The 23,408-nt window shown below is 43.9% G+C and overlaps 1 protein-coding gene across 1 annotated transcript in view; it reads left to right on the top strand.

Annotated features, from left to right (window-relative positions):
• SEZ6L2 (seizure related 6 homolog like 2) overlaps window positions 1-23,159 on the top strand; it is a 256,811-nt gene extending 233,652 nt beyond the window's left edge. Inside the window, exons 13-18 of the mRNA XM_085614538.1 lie at window positions 1,241-1,432; window positions 1,568-1,759; window positions 4,459-4,497; window positions 21,048-21,165; window positions 21,815-21,917; window positions 23,052-23,159. Coding sequence (XP_085470664.1) covers window positions 1,241-1,432; window positions 1,568-1,759; window positions 4,459-4,497; window positions 21,048-21,165; window positions 21,815-21,917; window positions 23,052-23,081 — 674 coding nt within the window. The 3' untranslated portion in view covers window positions 23,082-23,159. The remainder of the gene's footprint in view (window positions 1-1,240; window positions 1,433-1,567; window positions 1,760-4,458; window positions 4,498-21,047; window positions 21,166-21,814; window positions 21,918-23,051) is intronic.
• The last annotated feature ends 249 nt before the right edge of the window (window positions 23,160-23,408 follow it).

Genomic DNA, 23,408 nt, shown 5'->3' with positions numbered 1-23,408 from the left:
CCTCCCAAAGCATTTGCACCGACAAAGGTTTGCAAATACCCGTAAAGAACAAAAAAAAAATGCGCTGGATATAACAGAAATATGAGAATGTGGAATCCAATAACCCCTGCACAGGCACACGCGTCCTAAACGTGCTAAGTTTCACGACAATAAAATGTCTTCTCATCCTACGCTCTCCTCTTCTGATCACGTGCTCAGGAAGTCCTCCCCTCTGACCAACGCCTCCTTCACCAGCCTCAAAACGTTCCCGACCTCCTTCCACTCTTTCACTCATTACATAATGACCACCCCCCAGAAGGTCTTCATCCTACATACTGCACTGTACCTCAGTCCTCTTCATGCCCACTCTCAGACAACTCTCACACCTTTTGCCTCCGTCGTACAAAATAAAGCCACTTGCCTCTTGTTCCATCTTTGTTCATTATTCAGTGTACAATGTGTGCACCCTAGCTTCCTCTAAAGCCAGAAGAGGTGGTCTGCCTGTCATTCTACTTTATGTAGTATGATGCACCGAAAGGATTTGCTACACCGTTTCCCTTCCATTCATTGCAATCTGAATTGTCCCCTTCCCCACTCTATTTGCTCACTCTACTATGCCACTTACCTTTCAGATTGTAGAGAGAGGGCTTCTTTACATGCTTCACTCCATGTGTTTGCAAACATTATTGCAGGACGAGTGAAGTGGGCTGCGCGCCATTATCCATGACCAGAAATGCTGGACATCCTTCCCTTCTAAAAACTCAACGAAATACCCTTACTTGTATCTCCATCCTCATACTGTTCACAAATTCCACCTCCGTCCACCTCGAAAACACATGCACTAGTGCAACCACATACGTCTCTGATTCGTTCTGATAATCCATTGGTCCTATGAAATCTACGCAAACCTTCTACCAAGCTCCCTCCCAAAATCATAATGGCCAACTCCTTGACCACCCCCCTTCAACTTCTTTCCCTTTTAACCACAAACTGCGATTCTCAACCCACTCTCTGACTTCATTATTGAAACCTGACCACCAAAACCTTTCAAACTGAGGTGAATCAAAAATGCTACTTAAATAACTGCAGCAACCTGGTATCTATACAAGCTGGATATTTACTGTATATCTATCTTAATTGATATCTTTGCTGACAATGTAAGTGTGTTCTATTGTGTGCTATACTAACTAAACAAAGATGCTAAGTTATGACACACTTCACACCTATTTTTTTCCATTCTCTTTTTTCTTCCATCTTCCAGTCCTGAACTGTGCTGATCCAGGTGAGATTGGCAACGGCCTGCGCCGCGCCTCCGACCACCACTTTCCCATTGGCTCCCACGTGCAGTATTCATGCAATGAGGGTTACACTATCGAAGGCAGCAGCAGCCTGACCTGCTACAACCGGGACACGGGCACCCCAAAGTGGAGTGACCGAGTCCCCAAGTGTGTGTGTAAGTACCTTAAGGTGGACTAGGTCTGAGGCAGTGAGTGGGGTCAGTCATTGCTCCTCCCACTTGTGAGGTCTTACTATTGGCTGCTGTAGCTTGGTCTGAAGATTCTCCATGTGCTTTGCTTTCTCTCTATAGTGAAGTATGAGCCCTGTCTGAATCCCGGGGTCCCGGAGAATGGCTACCAGACCCTCTACAAGCACCACTACCAGGCCGGCGAGAACCTGCGCTTCTTCTGCTATGAGGGCTTTGAGCTGATTGGAGAAGTCACCATCACTTGCCTGGCTGGGCACCCCTCCCAATGGACCAGTCAGCCACCACTGTGCAAAGGTGAGGCGAGGCCCCTGTGCCAAGCTTTCTGCCTCTTTGAGCTTTATCGCTGCACTCTTTCTTCTTCCTTTATCTTCTCTTTATGAACTTCGACCTTCTTCTCTTGTTTAAGTGGCAGATTGCTGCTTGCAAAACGACCAGAACGTTATTGACCTGTTAAAGGATGTTAAGCTCTTAAGCAGAAGATGTGAGTCAGTGGTTAACTGCTGGCTTTAAGGTCAAAACAACTAGTTTATAATCTCAGTTTCTCAGTTCAATTGAGATGTGTGATCCTGAGCATACCAGGTCCCTTCACCTCACTGCACCAATCTGGCAAAATTGTAAGATAAAGGGCTAAGAGGGTATACTATGCCAATCACACCAAAGATGAGAAATTTATACAAGGGTAACAATAGCATCTTCAAGAAACTCTGAGACCTTAAAAATATCTCACATTCAAAGATCATTATGAAGACATTCTATATGTCGCAAGGGCACCATATTTCATGCCATATATAACATGACAAAAATATCACATCCACTAAATCAACTGAACCACAACATTGCATGGTAAGAGAAAGTAAATAGATGTGCGGGTAAGAATAGTAAATATATACCTACCTGGCAATGTAGTACATGCAATATGATTATAAGTTGAAAATGTCAACCTAGTTATAGTTACATTCAACCTCCCTAGTTTGTAAACAACAATAAGGCCAGTCAATGGTGTGTTAACCAATAATCCCACACATTTGTAATATCCCTTTAGTTCCACCCTTGTCAAGCTTTGAATCGAAGACAATGGGAAAGATTTTCAAACCAGTTATTAAAGCCTCCAATCAGTTGATAGATTCTTGTCCAAAGTTGCTTCTCACACAACTACTAAGTGAACATCGGTCCTTAAAATAGGGTCGATCTTAACTTTTTGCTCACCAGTGACGCAGCTCCAGTGTGTATGAAACCAGCATTAATTACCCTGCTCCTTAATGAAAACGAGGCCAGTCCAGGGTCCTAGCCTACAAGTGACAAACACCCGAGCAAAAGAGGGCTAAACCTATTAGATTACTTGAGAGCCATGCACAGTATGTGCTCCTCTAAGGGCCTTGATGGGTGCCAAACTCACAGAGGGCAAATAGACCACCAACACCATGTATCTGACTCACATCTGCCACACTGACAAAATCATTTCCGACTTAGAATTTACCTTCTCTGTCAAAGTCAATGAAGTTCTCAAATGCATCAATCGCCCGTGATCCTTTGTCTCTCACCCCTGAAAATGAACTGCCAGGTGAAGTTGACCAGATAGTTAGCACTAGGTAGGCTGGGTTACTGTAACATGGTTGAACATAGTTTAGGATGATTGACAGGATGAAACGGGCTGATCACCCTTGCCTTGAAATCTATGCACCTACTCCCTATGGTATGCAGGATCAAGTTTAGAGCACAGTGCCTCATGCACAAGCTCTTCTGGAACACAGCCAAAGATACCTTTAAAGTTAACCTAACACTACACCTGGCCCAAGACCCTTTGCCGGACCGGTCACACAGCACTCACCAATGAAAGTTTAGACCACTAAAACATGGAAGCAAAAACATGGGCATGCAGGGTCCAAAGAAATGGAAACTTTCAACTGAGCCAAAATATTGTACCTTCTGAAACATGCAAACCCGAAATCTAGAGGATGTATTTAAGAAAATTAGGGATCAAATAAAATCTACACAGCCTAAATTAAACTCTGAATAGTATTTGGAACCCACTTGATCTGCTCATCTCTTCCTAGTGCTTGATCTCCTAACACACTTTCTGTGTCTAACTATGCAAACCCTGTACTCTACCCTGATTTGATATGACAGGGACACCAGTCTTACTCTTATCATCTTTTTCCCATTTACTGATTGACACACACTGTTCTCTACTCTTGAATATCTAATTTTTAAGTGAATATACTTATATATGTATGCCCGTAGATGTAGCAAGAAGGAAACATTGATGGTGCTATACCAAACTCCTGAAGCAAATAAATATAGCTAATCAATCAAATATATAATTATTTGAACCAGACTGAGCACCAATATTACGCATTGTTTAAAAAAGAATTCTCAAAGCAGTGAGTCTAGCCTTTCAAAGCCTGCTATTGGTTTTTTTTTTACTGGAAACATATGCAGTCTACTTTAAAAATGTAAAATTAATTTTAAAGAAGCAATAAAAAGTAAAAATTCTAAAGGTGACGTGCAGAGGCTGGCAAATGAAAGCAATTTAAAAATATCCCATCACAAAACAGACCATCATAAAAATACATTAAAAACGTTTATGATGAAAGCAAGGATCGGATGATCAGCCCTGGCATCTAAGTGTACTCCGTTCTAGACAAATGTGCATAAGTGACAGAGGTAAATGTGATCACTCACAGTGAAAAGAGCCAATGGCTGAAGTGGGTTGATGACCCATTGTGCCTTGCTATAGGCTGTAGTGGGCAGAGAAAATGTGAATGACACTTGAACATACCAATGGATGAAAATGACTGGTCTAAAGCCCCTCAATTTATCTGTATGTGCATGCATTTAAGTATGGTAACTTTTTAGAAATATGAGGCTGGCAAGACAGCTGAAGCTGTCTTTAGGCCAGACCTAAAAATGGACATTCACTTCAGGAAGGGGGTGACTAGGCTAGAGTGGACTTGAAGCTTCCTGCTTATCCCCTTTTTCTCTTTCTCCGGCAGTTGCCTACGAGGAGCTGTTGGATGATCGGAAACTAGAAGGTGAGTCGTTGTTGGGCTTGGCAGAGGTAGGTCTATTTCATTACAAAGCGCCTCTTGTAAGGAGCAATCTACAACTGAACACCACCTAACAACAGATATATAAACGAAGCGCTAAATACAAGATGCTATCTATAACAGAACATTATGTGTAAGATGCTATCTAAAACCAGTGATAAGCTCTAATGGATTATTGACAACTGTACTACCTGTGAAGTGCTACTTGTAACTAAGCAATACATTAAAGGGGCTATTTCTTACTGAGCACTGCTTTTGTGGTGCTAAGCAAAACTAAGCACAACCAGAGGGATGCTACCTGTGAGGTTCTTTCTAAAACCAAGCACAACCAGAAGGATGCTACCTGTGAGGTTCTATCTAAAACTAAGCACAACCAGAAGAATGCTACCAGTGAGGTTCTATCTAAAACTAAGTACAACCAGAAGGATGCTACCTGTGAGGTTCTATCTAAAACCAAGCACAACCCAAAGGATGCTACCTGTGAGGTTCTATCTACAACCAAGCACAACCCGAAAGATGCTACCTGTGAGGTTCTATCTAAAAATAAGCACAAACAGAAGGATGCTACCTGTGAGGTTCTATCTAAAAGTAAGCACTACCAGAAGGATGCTACCTGTGAAGTTCTAACTAAACGTAAGCACAACCAGAAGGATGCTACCTGTGAGGTTCTATCTAAAAGTAAGCACTACCAGAAGATTGCTACCTGTGAGGTTCTATCTAAAAGTAAGCACTACCAGAAGGATGCTACCTGTGAAGTTCTAGCTAAACGTGAACACTACCAGAAGGATGCTACCTGTGAGGTTCTATCTAAAAGTAAACACTACCTGGAAGTGATATTTATAACAAAAACAACAGACTGTATTTCCATAACTGATACTATGGGTCATTTGTTGCTGTATAGACTGTATCGCAGAACACAACACCGCGCGTGGGCTGTAGAATTTAGGAAACTATATGGTGTCATTCGCTATAAAAGTATAACTATTAATTCCCCCTCAACCGTGACCGTTAATAGTGCAGTGCACTATTTAGTGTTAACCGTTTAGTTGCTGAGTCCTTACTGTCTCTTTATTACCACGTGTGCATGGGAACAATCGGAGCCACGCACTCCCATTAGGGTGTAAATCATAATGCCTAAAGCCTGTTACACTTGGAAACTGAAAAGCATTCCTCGCAAACTAACGTACATAGATGTATGGCGTCATTAATGACACCATACATCCATGTATTATGTATAGTGGATTTATACGGTTGATTTACCATTATAGGAACGTTACAAATGGCTGTTCAAATATTATGAGGATTTGGTCACGATCTGGCGTCCCTGATACAATAACCAATAAAATTATATTATATTTCATAACATTCCTGCTAAGTTTCTGTGTTGTCTTTTGATAACGTCTTACTTATTCACCTGTAAGGTATGTCTCAAGACAAAAAGATGCAGCAGACTTTTCTTTCAAACTCCAATCAATTATGTTTGAATGTAACCATTGTTAATGGCAACATGTGTTAGAGTAAAGCATAAATGCTATAATATATCACTTCAGTAAATTCTGCAGGAACCAATCAAGCACACCCTCATAACAGCCTTTTACTAACAGCAGCGATAAGCAGTGTGTAGAAATCATTCTTGGGTTGAAGTTTTATGCCTGAATTGCAAGCCATTTTGTGCGCCTTCAGAAGTCACACGTGAATTATTTTCATTAATATTTTTCTGTTGACCTAAAGTTTTGAAAATAGTCTGACAAGACAGGGGTAGTGCTTAATTTGAGCCATGGTTGCCAGTAGAACAGACCAGTACTCATTTTTGGGGACTAGTACTAGTCTTTCCTCATCAAGCATTTACCGAGAGCGAGAAAGAGGAAAATACACAAATGCACTGGCTGCTGCTGTGGCATTAAAGTGGTGGGGCAGCGCGGGGGAGGCAGCGCGGGTGGGGGCAGCGCAGGTGGGGGGCAGCACAGGGAAAAGAATTTTAAAAATGCTTCCTGCCATCTGCAGCATCGATGCTCTTCTGTCCTCCTTGACTCCTGGCATGCCACAGGCCCCAATACACCAATCCAGACACTGGTCTCATGCTGGTATTACCCCGCATAAGAGCAGCACGCCGTGACTGGTTTGAGCGCCCTAATTAGGCACTCACTAAGGGACTACGACCCTGTGCTTGCTCTCCACTCAGCTGTACAGCACAGCTCGGGTGGAGAGATCAAAGTGCGCATGACGGTTTGGCTCGCTTAGACGGTCGGCCTAACTGTCATGCGCACTTAAAGCAGTGCCACCACTCCTCCTCCTTTCTGCAGCTGTGTTGTGTCAGAATGGATAGCCCCGCCCTCAACTCTGCTGCAGGAAGTGAGTGAGGAAAAATAAAATTATAATAACTATTGTTATTATCATTTAATTTTTACTTTTTTACTGCTGAAAAGCAGTGGGGCAACGTGAGAGAATGAGAAAGAGGAAGACAAAAATCCGTAGCAAAGGGAGAAAGCAGAAACCTGAATGAGTGAGATAATGGGGCAGGGAGTGTCTGCTAGTGGCTTAAAGAGGCGTGAGGTGCATTCAAGACTGCGCATCCTTAGTATTCGACACAGCGACATGTCATAGCCCTAGCCACGGACTTCTGAGCAGAGCTTTGGGCACTGTTCTAGCACTCGTTCTTTTGCAAACTAGGCACTGGGACGAGGAGGTGTGGGGTTGTGTAACCGCTAGAAAACATTGTAGGTCATTTATACCCTGGAAGACTGTCCGCCCTACAGAGAAATCGCTATCTGCCTGATGGGGATCTCTGTACTGTGGAAGGAGCTGGAGCTGCAATGAAGGTTTGTCAAGTGGTCACCATGCTTAAAGCGCCCACTTAGCAAACTTTTTTGTATTGAGAAAAGAAACTTCCAAAGGAGGAGTTTGATTTCTCAATACAAAAATGAATGTCTCCAAAGCAAAAAGGGCTAGTCTACATTTTTCTTACCAATTTACAGTGGTCCTTACGCTCATAGACCTCTAAATGAGGCTGTATATATTGTCAAGCCTGTAAATGCGTCTACTCGAGCATTGTGCTAACGCTACCTGCCACATATGAGGCATTGCATTTATGTCTGGAGACAGCATCTGCACTACAGTGTACATTTCTAAAAGGTCACCTTGGGATGCATTAAAGTTTGGAGACCATGGGTTCAATTAGCAAAGAAAGTGGTGAATCTACACCTGGAAATGTACACCTAAGAATAGGTGCAGATTTACTACTTTTTGGAATACAGAGTAGGAGCCGTGGAAAGCTGCACACACACAGGATTCTAGGTGTGCTACTGAGAAAGGCATGTATAATTGTTCCTGAGCTCCTATTTCTCCAATGTATTCATCTACATAGTGTACACTTAAGCACTGGGGAAATGTTTTCCTTGTCCTCTGTTTCCCAAGAGAAAAGCATGGAGAAACACCTTTTCTTACATTTCCTCCAAGTTTGGGGTGACCCATTCATCTTCTTATCCTGGAGGGATTGTTACTCCAGTGCTTTGCTGGAGCAAATCTCTGACCATTTCCAGAGCAGTAAAGGGTGCGATTGGAGTTTAGAATTATCTACAAATGTACACGTTTGTGAATGATTGCAAGCTTACAAGGCTAACCATGCCTTGTCCTGCCTACTTCCCCCCCTTATATGGGAATTACTACTAAGCATTTCTTCGCAGGCCTGGGTGAGAACTATATCTTTTAGTAAAACCATTTACATCTAGCAGGACTTGCTCTGTGAATAACTTTTAGGAGCAAGTGCAGGCATTTTCATGCTAAAAACATACTTTAAGAGCTGACAATCCCTTTGCGACTTGCCAGCTTAATTTGCAGTATTGTCTCCATTTCTACAATATGCTCTTAGCGTTGATATACTCAACATATTTGGTTTCATGACAAATCACTTCTGCGAATGCCAGCTGAAATAGACAGTGTTTTGAAAAGCACCTGGTGGCCACACGTGTCAAGGGTGCCTGGGAGATCTTTCCTAATATTTAACATAACGGTGTATGTTCCTGTGCGGGGTCTCTGGTTTCACCAAGTGTCTCTAAGAAGACTATTAGACTCTAAGTGAGAAGACAGTTGGCAGACAATGACAGTATAAAATGCCTTTAAAAAAGGAATTCATGGAAAGGCTCTGTAGCTGACTAGATTGTTGGGGTCAGTCATGGCTTTCTTCAGGGTGTGTGTGTGTTACCACCTTTTGGGCATTGTATTCAGTTCTCAGGAGCACACCTGCAGTCCTGTGTTGAATGGTAGGGCCACATCAGTGGTCCTGTACGGAGGCCATATCTGAGTTGTTGTCTCCATTTTTGTTTCATTTCAATGTCACATGGGGTATTTATTCAGATCTGGAGTTCAAATCTGCATTATTGTGCACAATCCATAGTGTTAAATCTAGATATTAGTGCAAGTTTGACTACCACATCCATACAATTGTGTCCAGTTCTACAGGCCACATAAGGGGGGTTTGCATTCAGGTCTAGAAACCACATGTGCAGTATTGTGCCCAGTCCTGGGGAGCAGCACTTGGAGGTCTGTGTCCAGTTCTGTAGGTGTCTTCTACAGAGAGATCTAAGGACTGAGGAGGGTCATTTAAACCCTGGCAGGCAGCCAGTCAACCGGTTGGCTTTGCTGAGCCCTTCATCTCTGCCACTCTATCAGATGAATGCTTGCCATACAGAGGGAGACCTGCCGGACTTGCGGGGATCTCTGTGCTCACAGTGTATCCAGTGGTGAGGCAGTTGCATTGTAGACATAGCTGAATGGTCATCTTCTGCCATGTTTTTGCCCACCAGGCTTCATTTTTGGTTTTCCCAAAAGAAACTCCCAAAGCTGGAGCTTGTTAGAGAAAAATGAAAAATCAATGGTCCTGATGCACAAGGGGGTTTCTCTCTCCATGTAGGGCGATTGGCTGTTTTCCCTGCCTGGTCTGCTGTGTTTTGCTTTGCCTGGCAGACCCAGGAAGGGACTATCAGTGGCAGAATATCTGGTGGTTCTTAGGCAGACCAGTCGATGGGTCAATGGTTTCCAAAAGCGGAGCCAGCCAAGGCTCTGCCGTCTGACACATGGCACTTCCCACTCCTCTCATTGAGGCGGGGGTTCCACGAGGTTGCCAGGTGGTAGCTCCTCCCTTTTGTAGCCGCCCTCGAGCTCTCCTGACCTCTAACTGACCCCTTAAATCTGAATCCTCTGGAAGAGAAACAATGGGGGGAAGATAAATGAGATCAACAATGGGATACCTTAGAAGTAAAAATGAATACATTGTTTTTCTCTCATGAAAAACTCACACGGTATGGTAGAATTTTATTTGTGAGCAAACTGCTCACTTGAGTAGATTTGTTGGCGCTTCAGGGTGAGAACCCTTCTAAGGTTGATAAACAGGCACAAACCCATAGCTTCATTGGCCTTCATTATCTTTAGGCAGACACTTTCATCCCAGAAAATTATATGAGATTTATTACCTTCAAGGACCAGAGTAAACCGATTTTCAGGGTGAGAAAGGGAAGAATGCCTCCATATTTATTAAGGTGTGTAGAGAAGAAACGTACCGAGATGAAAAATACTTTTCACTTGAGATAGGAAATAAAGAAGTTGCTTACTACAAATGCAATTTATTATGGTATTTCTTTCTTCGGAAATATATACATGTACATTTCCATATACAAAGTTACTATGCATCTGAGGACTCCTAGAGAATAAATCTGCAACCTTTGCACGTTCCCAAGCTTGTCTAGAATATAAATACAGAGGAAGATACAAACAACATAAAGGAATGAGATGCAATCACAGAGGGGAGAGGGAAGTGAGATTGTTTTCAACTTGCATTTCAATATGAATCCCTCACGGTTGGTCTTCAAGCAGAGCTGTACTTCTTCTATATGATGTAGATTTTGATGCCCATTATTGGGCAGACAAAGCGTACACATATGCTATAGCACATATGTGTAGTACAGATCACTCAGGCCTCTTATTCAGATGTAACAAAGAGAGCTGCTCAAATGAACAAAATTATACATAAAGGTATCCGTCTTGATGTCTTACGGACCTTGGCTTGCTACGAGTGGTATGTTGGAATATCATAGTCAGAAATATCATCTGACATAAATGTTGTGACCAAAATATGGTTTGCATAAACATTGTTCCATGAGGTGTAGACGTTCTATTACTACCTCCAATGGGGAGATATTTTTGAAAATGATATATGGACATTATATTTATGTCAGACATATTCTGACTACGATACAATATTGTGGTGCTATATCTTGCTATGTAGTAAATGTCTGTTTGAAATGCTCTGGGGGAGCGGATTCTGCATTTTAATTGCGAGCTACGAAAACTCAATTTGAACATCTGGCTATCCCAATTTATATGGTGAAGAAACCGCAGATATTAATTGGGAAATCATATAAACACTCGTAGGCGTTGTTGGTGCAGAGAATCATTTTACCTTGGCTCACGGACATTGAGGACGCTTTCCTGCAACAGTGGGATACCTGCATGAATTGGAGTTGTGTACTCTTCCGGGACTGCGAGGACCAGGTAGCCCGGCGTCAATACACCCGCCCCACCTGATTCCTCTTCCCGGCTCCTCCCTGCCAGCCTACTTCACGCCTCGCGGCCCCCGCTTCGCGGGAGCCGCTCGTAGGCGTTGTTGGTGCAGAGAATCATTTTACCTGGCTCACGGACATTGAGGACGCTTTCCTGCAACAGTGGGATACCTGCATGAATTGGAGTTGTGTACTCTTCCGGGACTGCGAGGACCAGGTAGCCCGGCGTCAATACACCCGCCCCACCTGATTCCTCTTCCCGGCTCCTCCCTGCCAGCCTACTTCACGCCTCGCGGCCCCCGCTTCGCGGGCGCCGCTCGTAGGCGTTGTTGGTGCAGAGAATCATTTTACCTTGCCTCACGGACATTGAGGACGCTTTCCTGCAACAGTGGGATACCTGCATGAATTGGAGTTGTGTACTCTTCCGGGACTGCGAGGACCAGGTAGCCCGGCGTCAATACACCCGCCCCACCTTATTCCTCTTCCCGGCTCCTCCCTGCCAGCCTACTTCACGCCTCGCGGCCCCCGCTTCGCGGGGGCCGCTCGTAGGTGTTGTTGGTGCAGAGAATCATTTTACCTTGGCTCACGGACATTGAGGACGCTTTCCTGCAACAGTGGGATACCTGCATGAATTGGAGTTGTGTACTCTTCCGGGACTGCGAGGACCAGGTAGCCCGGCGTCAATACACCCGCCCCACCTGATTCCTCTTCCCGGCTCCTCCTTCCCAGCATATTGGTATATAACGTGGCCTATCCCTGTACGCGCTAGCGGGACGTGCGCGGAACGCAACCCGGAGCGAAGACCGGGCAAAGAGCGGGCCCTCTAAGGCCCTCCGAGGCCGATCGAGGCTGGGCTGGGCCTGGTCACTGTGATTTTGGGTTTCAGGGGTATATTATTATTGTAATGGCCTTGAGTGGGAACGAAATACCAGGGGATACGTTGAGGGGCGTGGTAAACGGCCCCCTAGATAGTTATTTCAAGAAGAAGATCATAATGGTGGACGACCAAGGTGATACTTTGGCCGAGCGTAGATCTGAACGCCGACGCTCAATTGAGAACATGAAAAGTAGGGCCCCAGGGGATCCTATTCCTCAGGTTCCCGCAGTCGATTGTGACAGCTGTGGTATTAGTGATGCCCTTCCCTCTCAAGAGGATGTCCCGCTATTATTACGTGATTGTTCCCCTACAAATTGTGTTCCCAGTGTTCATGTTATTAGTGATCCCCTTCCTTTAAATGATATAAGAAATCCTAAGGTCTCTGATACACGGCTTCTAGGCCGGGGGTTACAAAATGGGAAAAAGGCTAAGATCCAGGCCAAGGAGAAAATTCATGGTCCTCCTCCTAGGAAAATAAGACGTAAGGAGGGGGCGGCCCCAATTAACCCTAGGATCTATCATTCGGAGTTTGGCCAACATACAAAGACTCGAAATGAAATTGCTACAGGGCTAGCAATAGGGCCAGAATGTAGGCCAATTCCGGCCACTTGTACCTTCTCTGTGGGCTCGGATTTAGTCGCGATTAATCCGGAGCCCATTCAGCCCGCTGTTAACTCTCCGCAGGCGCCTGTTATCGCTACTGCTCTTCTAACCAAACTGGGAGATATGCTTAGTACTCTCATATTGCCCATTATTGACAATCTGAGGAGGCTGGAGCACAGGCTTGAGAATATTGAATCCACACTGAGAAATATGACTACCGTAGAAAAGGTGCAAACGAATGGTACTAGTTTCCAGGCCCCAGTTCCTACCAGTAATATTCTCCAAGAAATTCCTGATTTTAGTAGTTATGTTCTACAGGTCGGGGATTATACAGTTCCTGACGGTGTTAGAAAGGGCCCCCGGACGTCCTTGGAACACCTAACTAGTAAGCTTGTTACAGCCCATGGGGAGGAGATCAGTATAGCACCACAAGGGATTACATGTCAGGAGCAGGAAAGCTCCATGCGGGATGGGGGTTCTAGGATCCATGGTCCACAGGTTGATTTACCCCCAGAAGCTGTGCCCTTGGTGGTGGTTTTGACAGGGGTCCCTGTATTGGCTGATAATAAGAGAGAAGACTTCTACCAGCTGAAAAACTAAATTATACACTGGTTAAGAATACATAGACCTATAAACAAGAATATTAATGGAGAGATATTATATGCCAGACGTCTCCCTTGGCTTGGTGGTAGAAGTAAGGATGTTGAGGGAGACATAGTCCTGATTAATTTTAGAGATCCAGAAGCGGTTGATTTTAAATTGAATTGGCCTTTAGGTAATGGTAACAGCCAAATTAGTCCTCGAGCCCTGACCTATTTTTACCCTAGGTCCCTGGTGTTCCCCCTAACCCATGCCGGGAAAAACTATAGACCCTATCCAGTCATTCCTACAGCACTACATGCTACGAACCTGCGATCCGACCAACAAGGTTGGAATACGATACCTTTTAGAGGCCCCAGGTACAACAACCAGAGAGTGGAGCATATGAGGCCTTTCACGCCCCTAGAGCTAGGGAATAGGTTTGATGTTTTTTCCGGCATGGATGATTGCGATTGAAGATTACAGTATAGGAAGGGTAAGCGGGATAGCCAAAGTGTAGGCAGATTAGAGGGGAACGCAATTGTGATATCTAACGAAGCTGATGAACCCCAAATCAGTGATGAGGTACCCTTGGTCCCGGAAACTAGGGCTGCTATTGGACTTTTTGTTACTACCCACCAACTATCCGTGGGAGGTAGCACTAATGATAACGATAACCAGCTTCTAAACCAGGTAGAGCATTTTGAAACACCCAATTTAGGGGTAGCGGTTGGAGAAAATGGAGTTATCTTAGCTCCGCCCACTAGCGGTAAAGACATAATTCATCTGTTGTCTTGGAACATAGCAGGGTTGGAAAAAAAATTGGTTCTCCCGGATTGGAACAACTTTATTGAAAAATTTGATATATGTATGTTCCAAGAAACTTGGAGTTTATCACCAGTTTATAAAACTGGATACGCTACTTTTTGTGTACCCACTTACAGTTGTGGAAAGGGTAGACCCTCTGGGGGCTTACATATTTGGATAAAAATAGATCTAAACTGGAATATCTCAGTTCATGATTCGGAGTGTAGGGACATTCAACATCTTTCATTTCCAGGCCAGGTGAGGGGAAGTAAGATGGAGCTATTTAATATTTATGCTAGAGGGACCCGGGGAGATAAAATGCCTTGTACCTTTACGATTCTAGAACAGGCACTAGCTAATTGTACCTCAAATTCTAAAATACTTGTGGGGGGTGACTTCAATTGTACATTCGAACCCTTAAGTGAGGATGACCCCCTGGGTATAGAGGAGGATGACGCTAGCTGGTCTATCCCCGCACTGGCACTACCCCCGATTAAAAAGTGGTCCGCTAAAGCATTACAGATTAACGCTCTTTCTGTGGATTATAACTTGAAAGCAGTGAATGGTAGATCTCCTTCTGATCGGAACGGGGCAATGACGTTCAACAGACTCAACAGCCCGTCCAGAATTGATTATATTTTACTGGACGTCACTATGTGGCGTGATTTAGTCGATATGGAGGTGGTTCCTTCGCAGGATAGTGACCACAACCCTTTATGTCTGTCGTTAGGGTGGAGAAATCTAAAAGGTGGCCCAAACACAGCCCCATCGAAGACAACAAAGGAGGTGACTCCTTATGACGGTAACCTAAGATTGAAATGGGACAAGGTTGGCTCTCACCCAGATAAACTGGTAAAGATTAAGTCACACATTGATGTGTTGACTAGTGAGCTGGAGGCCCTAGCTATGGGGATAGGGGCTGTTCAGGATTCACCTTTTCCTCGGGTATATAATAACACTATTGAAGAAGTTGGTAAACTATTTTTAACTAAGAGCAATAAAACAAAAGCTCCTAAACCCAGCAACCCCTGGTACTCTACAAAGTGTCGGGCCAAAAGACGTGAGTTAGCTGCCGCCCTCCGTAAAAAGAACCAACCGTTAGTTAAAATAGTTAGGAGGGAGTATGCGCACGAACTAGCGCGGGCTAAAAAAGAGTGGGAGGAACAGCATTGGCAGGACCTCAAAAATGCATCTAAAATGAAAAATGGTTCACTGTTCTGGGATTTGATTAATAAGGCCAGAAATTATAATAGGCCCCTGCTGGCTAATCACATCACTAGCCAACAATGGTATTCCCATTTTTCAACAATATACGGTGGTCAAGATGCACCCGAATTCCTTTTTCGGGATCCAGCCAATCGGGCCCCCCTTGTATCCACGCTTGAGAATCCATTTGTGCCTTCTGAGATAGTAGTGGCCATAGGACACCTAACCCCGAAGAAGGCAGCGGGCCAAGATGGTATTCCGGGGGAAAGAACCCACAGCTTGGGCCACACTCATTGCATTAATAATGAACCTAATAGCCAAGGGACATCCTGTCCCAGACTCATGGAAGGGGGCTGAAGTGATCACGGTCTATAAAAAGGGTGACAGGGATGACCCTGCCAACTACAGACCAATTAGTCTGATAGATGTGATTCAGAAAGTGGTCGGCAGGGTCATCATTTTGCGAGTAGGTGCATGGATGGAGGAGGAGCAGGTCCTCTCTCATTTCCAGGCCGGGTTCCGGAAAAAAGTGGGTACAATGGACCAGGTCTTCCGCTTTTTTGCGATCTATTGTAAAACTGTGTTAATTAACCATGGTAGTCTCTACCTGGCGTTTATAGATCTCAGGATGGCGTTCGACCTGGTCCCCCGAGCTAGGCTATGGGAAGTTTTGGAGGAGATGGGCTTGCCGGGTTACCTTCTGGACCTTATAGTCAAGCTCCATGAAGATAATTATGCAAGAATCAGATGGGGTACCCAAGGCCAATTGACCGAGAGGGTTCCCGTGAGGAGGGGAGTCCGCCAGGGATGTGTCATGGCGCCGACCCTATTTTCCCTATTTGTGAATGGTGTGGTGGACCACCTGAGGGACGAGTCGGCGGATGCGCCTTCCCTGGCTGGGGAAAAAATACCAACTCTCCTCTTCGCGGACGACACCATTTTGATTTTAAAAACCCCGGCAGGTCTTCAAAAGCTATTACATCGCTTCAGTGATTTCTGTAATGATAGGGGCCTCACAATTAACACCTCGAAAACGAAACTTATGGCCCTTTCCCCTTCCAGAAGATTTCAAAATAATTTTTCGCTCAATGGGGAGTCTCTGGATATGGTGGAGTCCTTTGACTACTTGGGTGTTAGGGTGAATAGTCGGATGCGCTGGAATGACCATCTGGCTAAAATGTTACTAAATTTCAAAAGAGTTGCTGGGGTGGTAATACGCGAGCATAGGGTGTCAGTGAGTAAACCCGTGGCCCCGGCCCTAGCTATCTATGAAGGCCAAATATTGCCAAGTGCTCTGTACGGCTCTGAACTTTGGGGGTTCGAGAATCTCCCGGATTTAATTACCTCAGAAAATAAGTTCTTGAGAGATCTGGTTGCCTTACCAGCTTCTACCCCATTGATACCATTACGTTTAGATATGGGCAGGCGCCCCCTTAAGGAAATAGTGCGCCTTCGCCCTCTACTTTTTTGGGTGCGGCTGAGAAGGACTGAGGAGCTCAAGAACTACGCTGCTGCATTGGACGAACTTATCTTGTTGGACAAAGGTAACAGGATTAAGTGGTTGAGCAACCTACGGCAGCTGGTGGGACTTATAGGCCTAAGTGATCTATGGAAGAGTCAATCCCCGCCACCTAAACTAGTCATTAAGAAGCTTTATTGGGAGTGGGTCCAGCTGGAGAGCTTGCGTAGAGGTGTTGGGGGTTCTCTCACCGAGCGGTTTCTAGAAATAAAGGGGTCATGCCAATTTGAACCACTCCTTGATTACATCGAGAAACCACTTGACAGATCATTATACTTAAAAGTTAGGTTTGGAACCCTCCCTGTAAATGCCTTTACCTTTGGGTGGAACGCACAAGGTAGTATATCAAAGGCGTGCCCGTGTTGTGCAGCCCCTATTGAGTCTGTGGCGCATTTTATGTTTGCTTGCCCGGCTTACAGGGTATCTAGGAGGATATGGTTAAAACCTTTATGCAGGGGCCTGGGCCTTCGATGCCACGCAATGGCCCTGCGAGTCTTCTGTACTGATACATCCTCCTCCTCATTGGTGTGTGGTGTCGCCAAATTTATCGGAAGTGCTTGGGTGATCCGTATGAGGAGACTAAAGCTCCTACTTACCTTGCAGGCCGGGACGTCATAATGAGGGAATGGCCCTTGGGCTAGGTTAGTGGCCCCTGTTATTTACTTAGTAGGTGAAATGAGTAGTTATGCTGTTAAACGCAGAGTAAATTGATGAATTTGAACTTGTATTTCCTGTATTGTGAATTTTTACGTGACATATGTTGTACAAATTTTAATGATGATTTATATTGTATTTTGTAGCATGTGTCCACATAGGTCATGAATACTGTATATTACTTTTATGATGAAAATTTTTTATCGAATAAAGTATCACTGACTGACTGACTGACATATAAACAATTTGATTTGGTGGATAGCGAATCTGTTTCTACCCTAAAAAAAAAGTCATGGTTTGTCTTCGAGAATGCTGTGAGAGTCGTGCATGTTTTGCCTAAAAATCTGTTCTTAATTCAATTGATAATCTTCGGAGTTGTGTCAGTTCTCTAGTAGCTAAGGTGAGAAGTTGCCCACTGTTGCTTAGATCGGCCAAGGAAATGGTGACTCATGCCCTCATTCTGTCGCGTATTGATTCCGCCAATGCACTTTATATTGGTCTTCCCGGATACCAGCTAAAAAAGCTGCAAACAATCCAGAACGCGGCAGCAAGAGTGCTGCTAGGCATTCCGGGCAGATCAAGTACAAAGCAACATCCCCGGGATTTGTATTGGCTTCCTGTGGTGAAACGCGTTTTGTTCAAGGCCCTCACCTTGGCCCATGGGGCCCTATAAAAATCTGGGCCACCATATCTCAGGAGACACTTTGACTTCTATGCGCCCCGAAGACATCTGCGTTCAGCTGCACAATGCCTTGCAGTCATCCCCCGTTTTCGCCTTGCTCGAACGGGGGGTAGCTCTCTTTCTTTCAAGGCAGCCAAAGCTTGGAATACCCTCCCATATGAACTGCAAAACACTCAGGATCTCAGGCTGTTTAAGAAGCAGTTAAAGACCTTTCTTTTTAACTAACGTACAGCTCCTCCTAACGCCTTTTTGTCCTATCTCCTTTAGTTGGCTGTCGCGCCGGGACACTCTTGAGTATCCGTGCGCGCTATAAGTGCTGTATAAGTTGCCTAGAACCAAGCGCGGCCGGTTCAGGTAAGAGCGGTGGGTGGCGGTATTCGACAGACGATGGAATGGGGAAAATAAATAAATACAATCAAAAAAGGGGGAGATGGAGGTACTGGTTAGGTTCACCCTCCAATGTACATGTAGTTCACAAAAAATCTGTAAATGTCAGATCCAAAAAACCTGACCAAGGGAATGTAGATTCCGCTGAATGTGCGAAAAAAACAAGACCCCTGTCCAAAGAAAAAAAATGTCTTTTCTTTACACCCCTCACTCACCCAGGGTTGACCCTAGGTGACATGCTTCATTGTTGGGGCCATCCCAAAGAGCTGCTGCATGGGGCGTGCTGCGACTTGTGGACCTACGTAGGAGCACTTTTTTGTGAAGAAATGTGTAGTGCAGTGTTCGTGGAGTGGTGAAAGTGATGTTAAAAATACCTAGCTAGTGAGCTAATGTTTTATTCTCGCTCCTAGTTGGTATGGATAAAAAGGGGGTTAAATAGTAGGGAAAAGATATAACTATTATGTGTATACAGTCCCTAATGTTCGGTCGACATGTTTCGAGGAATCCCCTAAACCTCTTCTTCAGGACCACACGGGGACCAGCCCCATGTGTGCCACTCCTTGTGAAAACCTATAATAAAGTGAGGATGCACACCTAATGTGTGAGCACCCGATTCAAAATACATACGGTTTAGTCTTTGACTCATAGTATCTTTTCAGGGAATAAAACAGAATGAAAAGTTAGCACATAATGCCTGCCCACCTCTCATGTGGGCAGGTCCATACCCAATGAGGTAATCCGATTAATGTATCCTCTATAGTTGGTGCCCTTAGAGATAATAATTAATTAGTGCTTTAATCTAATGTGACATAATAAAACACATCAGACGTCTCCTTTGTGAGAAAGCATAGTTAGATGCAGAGATATAACTTTAAAAACACTCGTGAAAAAACTGGACTCCACATGATATACAACATATAAACACGTAATGTTCTCAAAACTTCTGGAACATACTTATGCTTTGGCAATACTATGCCTCATGGCCTGCCGGGGTAGAGGGGCTTGTAGTCATACCCTAAAGAGATACAGAGAATTGTAGTTAACTGTGAGCGAAGAGAAGAACATAAGAGAACTACCAGCAAAGCATATTGCTGTGTCTGCCCATAACGTGGATAACAGATGCTCAAACAAACAGAAAAAATATATATATATATTGCTTTGAAAAGTCCAGAAGAACCTGTTGAGGAAAAGGAACTTACTTCGTCGAAGCACACCTCCGTCTAATAACGCCTACGGGCACCCGGGCAGACCGCATCTTAGCTTGTCTCTCTCCTGGTGCAGTTTAAGTAGGAATGAAAGCCTAGTCATGCTAGTGTACCAAGTTTGACTAGACTGTGGAAGTTAAAGCAGACCTACGATGGCTGCTACTGTTGGCAATACACATGGGCCATCTTGGGAGGATATGAAAGTGTTCCTCGGTCTTGCCCCCGCAGCATAACTGAGGCAGGTACTAGTGCGGTTGTCAAGATTATCAAGAAATCAAATTGATAACGCTGGAAGTTAAAAGAGGCAAACTATAATCAGTCATGAGACCAAAGTATGGCCGGGCCGAGTGTGTTGGAAAATCGGCCATTTCTCTTAGCAAAAAACGGGGCTCAGATGGCCCCAATGATGAAGCATGTCACTTAGGGGCAACCCTGGGTGAGCGAGGGGACTCACAAAAATATTTTTTTTTTCTTTGGACTGGGGTCTTGTGTTTGTTCGCACATTCAGCTGAATTCCCATTCCCTTGGTTAGGTTTTTAGGATCTGACATTTACAGATTTTTTGTGAACTGAAAATAAATAAATAAAACCATTTACCTTGTGCTCACCGCATCACTGAATTGGCGATGCTGCGAGTGCAAGTTAAGTGGTTTGATTTATTTTAAATTTATTTTCCCCATTCCGTAGTCTGTCGACTCACCCCTGCTCCACTGCCCCACCGCTCTTACCTGAACCGGCCACGCCTGCCTAGATCATGAGGTGAGATGTGGGTCAGCAGTGAAGTTGACATGTGGTTAGGTGGTAAATTGGAGATGTAGTCTAGTGGCCAAGTTGGCATGTGTTCTTGTGGATAAGATGAAATGTATTTTTTAGTTCAGATGTGTCGGGCTCTAATCTTTATATTGCAATGTGGTCTAGTGGCTAGATCGAAATGTGGTACTCTAGTTGGATTGGCTTGTTGTCCACTGATTACATGTAGATCTGATTTAGTGTCTTATGTGTCCCCTGTAGAATAGTGATATCCAGGTTTATATCTCTGTTCCCACACTACACCAGATTTCTGTGAGCAAGAGCAAATCACGTCATCTCTCAGTTGTTCATTTCTTTTCTCTGCCTAAAATTGGTAATACATACATACAGGCTACATACATTGTGTAAGACTACAATAAAGAAAGGGATTTGCATACATGAATTTAAATACGTGTGGGTTTAATTAGGTAATTTGTCATCCTATGAAATATCAGATATCTTCTTCAGGAGGTGCATTAACCTCTGCACTATCTTACAGGCTAAGGCCATTAGTCTTCAATCCTAATGTCATGTTGTGAGACTGTAATTTGTAATAAATAACTCAGATATGTGAGATTTCAAGGTATAAATGTATAGAGAAATATAAATTAATGTCATTCATTGTATTGTGATTATGAAGATGTTTCATCTGTTTCTCTTTATCTGTCCTGCAGTCACTCAGACCACAGACCCCTCCCATCAGATGGAAGGAGGAAACATTGCTTTGGCGATCTTCCTTCCAATTGTGCTGGTGATTCTTCTGATTGGTGGAATTTATGTATACTATACCAAGTGAGTGCTGCATAGAGGTGGGGTTTAAATGAGGTGTGCGTCTCAGTTAAATGACCAATGTTCAGGCCACCGACAGGACTGATAAAGTTTGTTTTGAAAAGGAATTCTATACCTTAAGTTAAAACTATGTTTCACATTGGTTTTAAGAAAGAATCGTGCATTATAAATTACTGATAACGTTTGTGGGATAGTTTTGGAAGAAATATGTGCGATTACACAAAGTAATGTCTAATAAAATGTCCATGTTTCTCTTCTTTTTTGTTTCTTTCTACTCTTCTCTACCTTCCGTCCAAAATTCCTTAATATATCCATTCCTTTCCTTTCCACCATCCTTCTGCTTCCTTCCTTCTTCCCTCCACTCCTCTCACTGCCTTTCTTTCTCTCTACTCTTCTTTCCTCCTGTACATATTTACTTGCCTTCATTTCGATTCACATTACTTCATTTATCTCCTCTCTACCTTCTTTTATATTCAACTTCTTGTCTATCATCTTTCCATATTCCCTACATTTGCTTCTCTGTTTTCTTCCCTCCATTTCTCTTTACTTCTTTACTACACTTTTCATGCACTGTCTTTCTTTTACCTCCATCTTCTTTTTCTGTTTTTCTTTTCTCTTTCACACATACTTCAAAACTTAACTCCTACCCCAGGTTCCAAGGAAAGTCACTCTTTGGGTTCTCCTTCTCGAACTCCCACTCCTACAGCCCCATCACAGTTGAGTCGGATTTCAACAACCCCCTCTACGAGGCTGGGGTAAGTGTGCTGCACACACCACTCTCTAACAGAATCGAGTATTGTTCCATGCTAAAGTCCCATAATGCCACTGAAGACCTGCACAATCAAACAGAGGCCATCTTGGTAATGTGACCAGCCCAAGTGTTGTCCTGGTGATGGCCAAAAGGCCGAATAACCCTGTGATAGACACAAAAGAGGCAGCAGCCTTAGTTAAGCATTTAACCAAAGTGTGCCATGGTGACTGGTTTTAGAAAGGTAGTTGGGATTGAGCAAGGATATACTGTATAGCTACTTTCCTTTATGTACATGCATCACCTTTGATTCTACATAAGGCTCAGGGTTAAAATATTGCTGAATTGGAAGTGGTGGTTAATAATCCTATGCCTGAGGATGCTTCTGGGTTTGCACCCTCTTTAGCTGATACCAAGCTGGTCAATGTTTATTTCAAACACTTAAAGGCCATATATTGAAAGCTTTGTGCCTGATGAGGTGACTTTATTTAACTAGTGTGTGCCTCCATCAGTTTGGATGCTGAAGAAGAGTCTGTGCTTCCTAACATATAACCCTCTGTGCAATTTGCTGTCCAATTAAAGTTGGCCTTGGTGGCCTCTAAAGCTCTGCAGGGTGCAAGTTCTCTACTTGTGCAAACTGGTGTTTACACTTGGATATAGATTCAGATCTTCAGAGAAGAAACATAAAATATTAGAATAGAATCTATCAAGGCTTATTTAATAGTTATGTGATGTAGAATGCACGAGTAGTCTGGAAACATTATTGACTTTGCACATTTAAGTTAAGGAGCTTCGCTGATCTTTGCCCTTTCCTGTTTTTTTTTGTCCTGTCGGATTTGTGGGAGTACAAAGTTTACATCTCTTGCGCTGCAATACCTTTCTTTTCTCTTTGGCCTCCCCACAACTTTTTTATCACCACCTTTTAAAAAAAATATTTCATAGGGTTGTACAATATACCAAAATCCTCCCCTAAAATTGAGGGGTTTTAAATCAATAAATTAACTACTGGAATAAAATCTATCGAGAATTCTCTACTAATTACATGATGTAGGATGTAGGAGTTTGCAAACATAAAAGACTTTACATTTTAAGCTATGGAGCTTCTCGAGTTTCAGCCATCTCCTGTTTTCTTCTCCTGCAGGACACGAGGGAGTACGAAGTCTCTATCTGAAACAGCCATTACTGGAGGAATGAGCAGAGGAAATAAAAGAGAAAATAAGAAAAAAAAGACAAATCAAACAAAGGGGAGGGAGGGCGGGGTAGGGCGGGAGGAACCATTTTTAATCCCATCATGTTCCCCAGTGGCCATCTTTTACTGTTGCCCGTTGCCTTTGCCCCCCTTGCCATTGCTTCCTGCTGCTCTTAACTGCTGCCTCTGACGCAACACCATTGCCTTTTCGCCACAGTCATGTGACTCTTCACCACTTGTAAATAATGTCAGTTGTGCCAAATCCCCATTGCACTTTTATTTCTCGCTCTTCACTGCGAGTTTGTAACC

This window comes from Triturus cristatus, chromosome 7 (assembly GCF_964204655.1).
Source record: "Triturus cristatus chromosome 7, aTriCri1.1, whole genome shotgun sequence".
NCBI classification, from domain to species: domain Eukaryota; kingdom Metazoa; phylum Chordata; class Amphibia; order Caudata; family Salamandridae; genus Triturus; species Triturus cristatus.
Note: the sequence above shows the minus strand (reverse complement) of the source record. Positions and strands in the feature narration are given on the sequence as shown.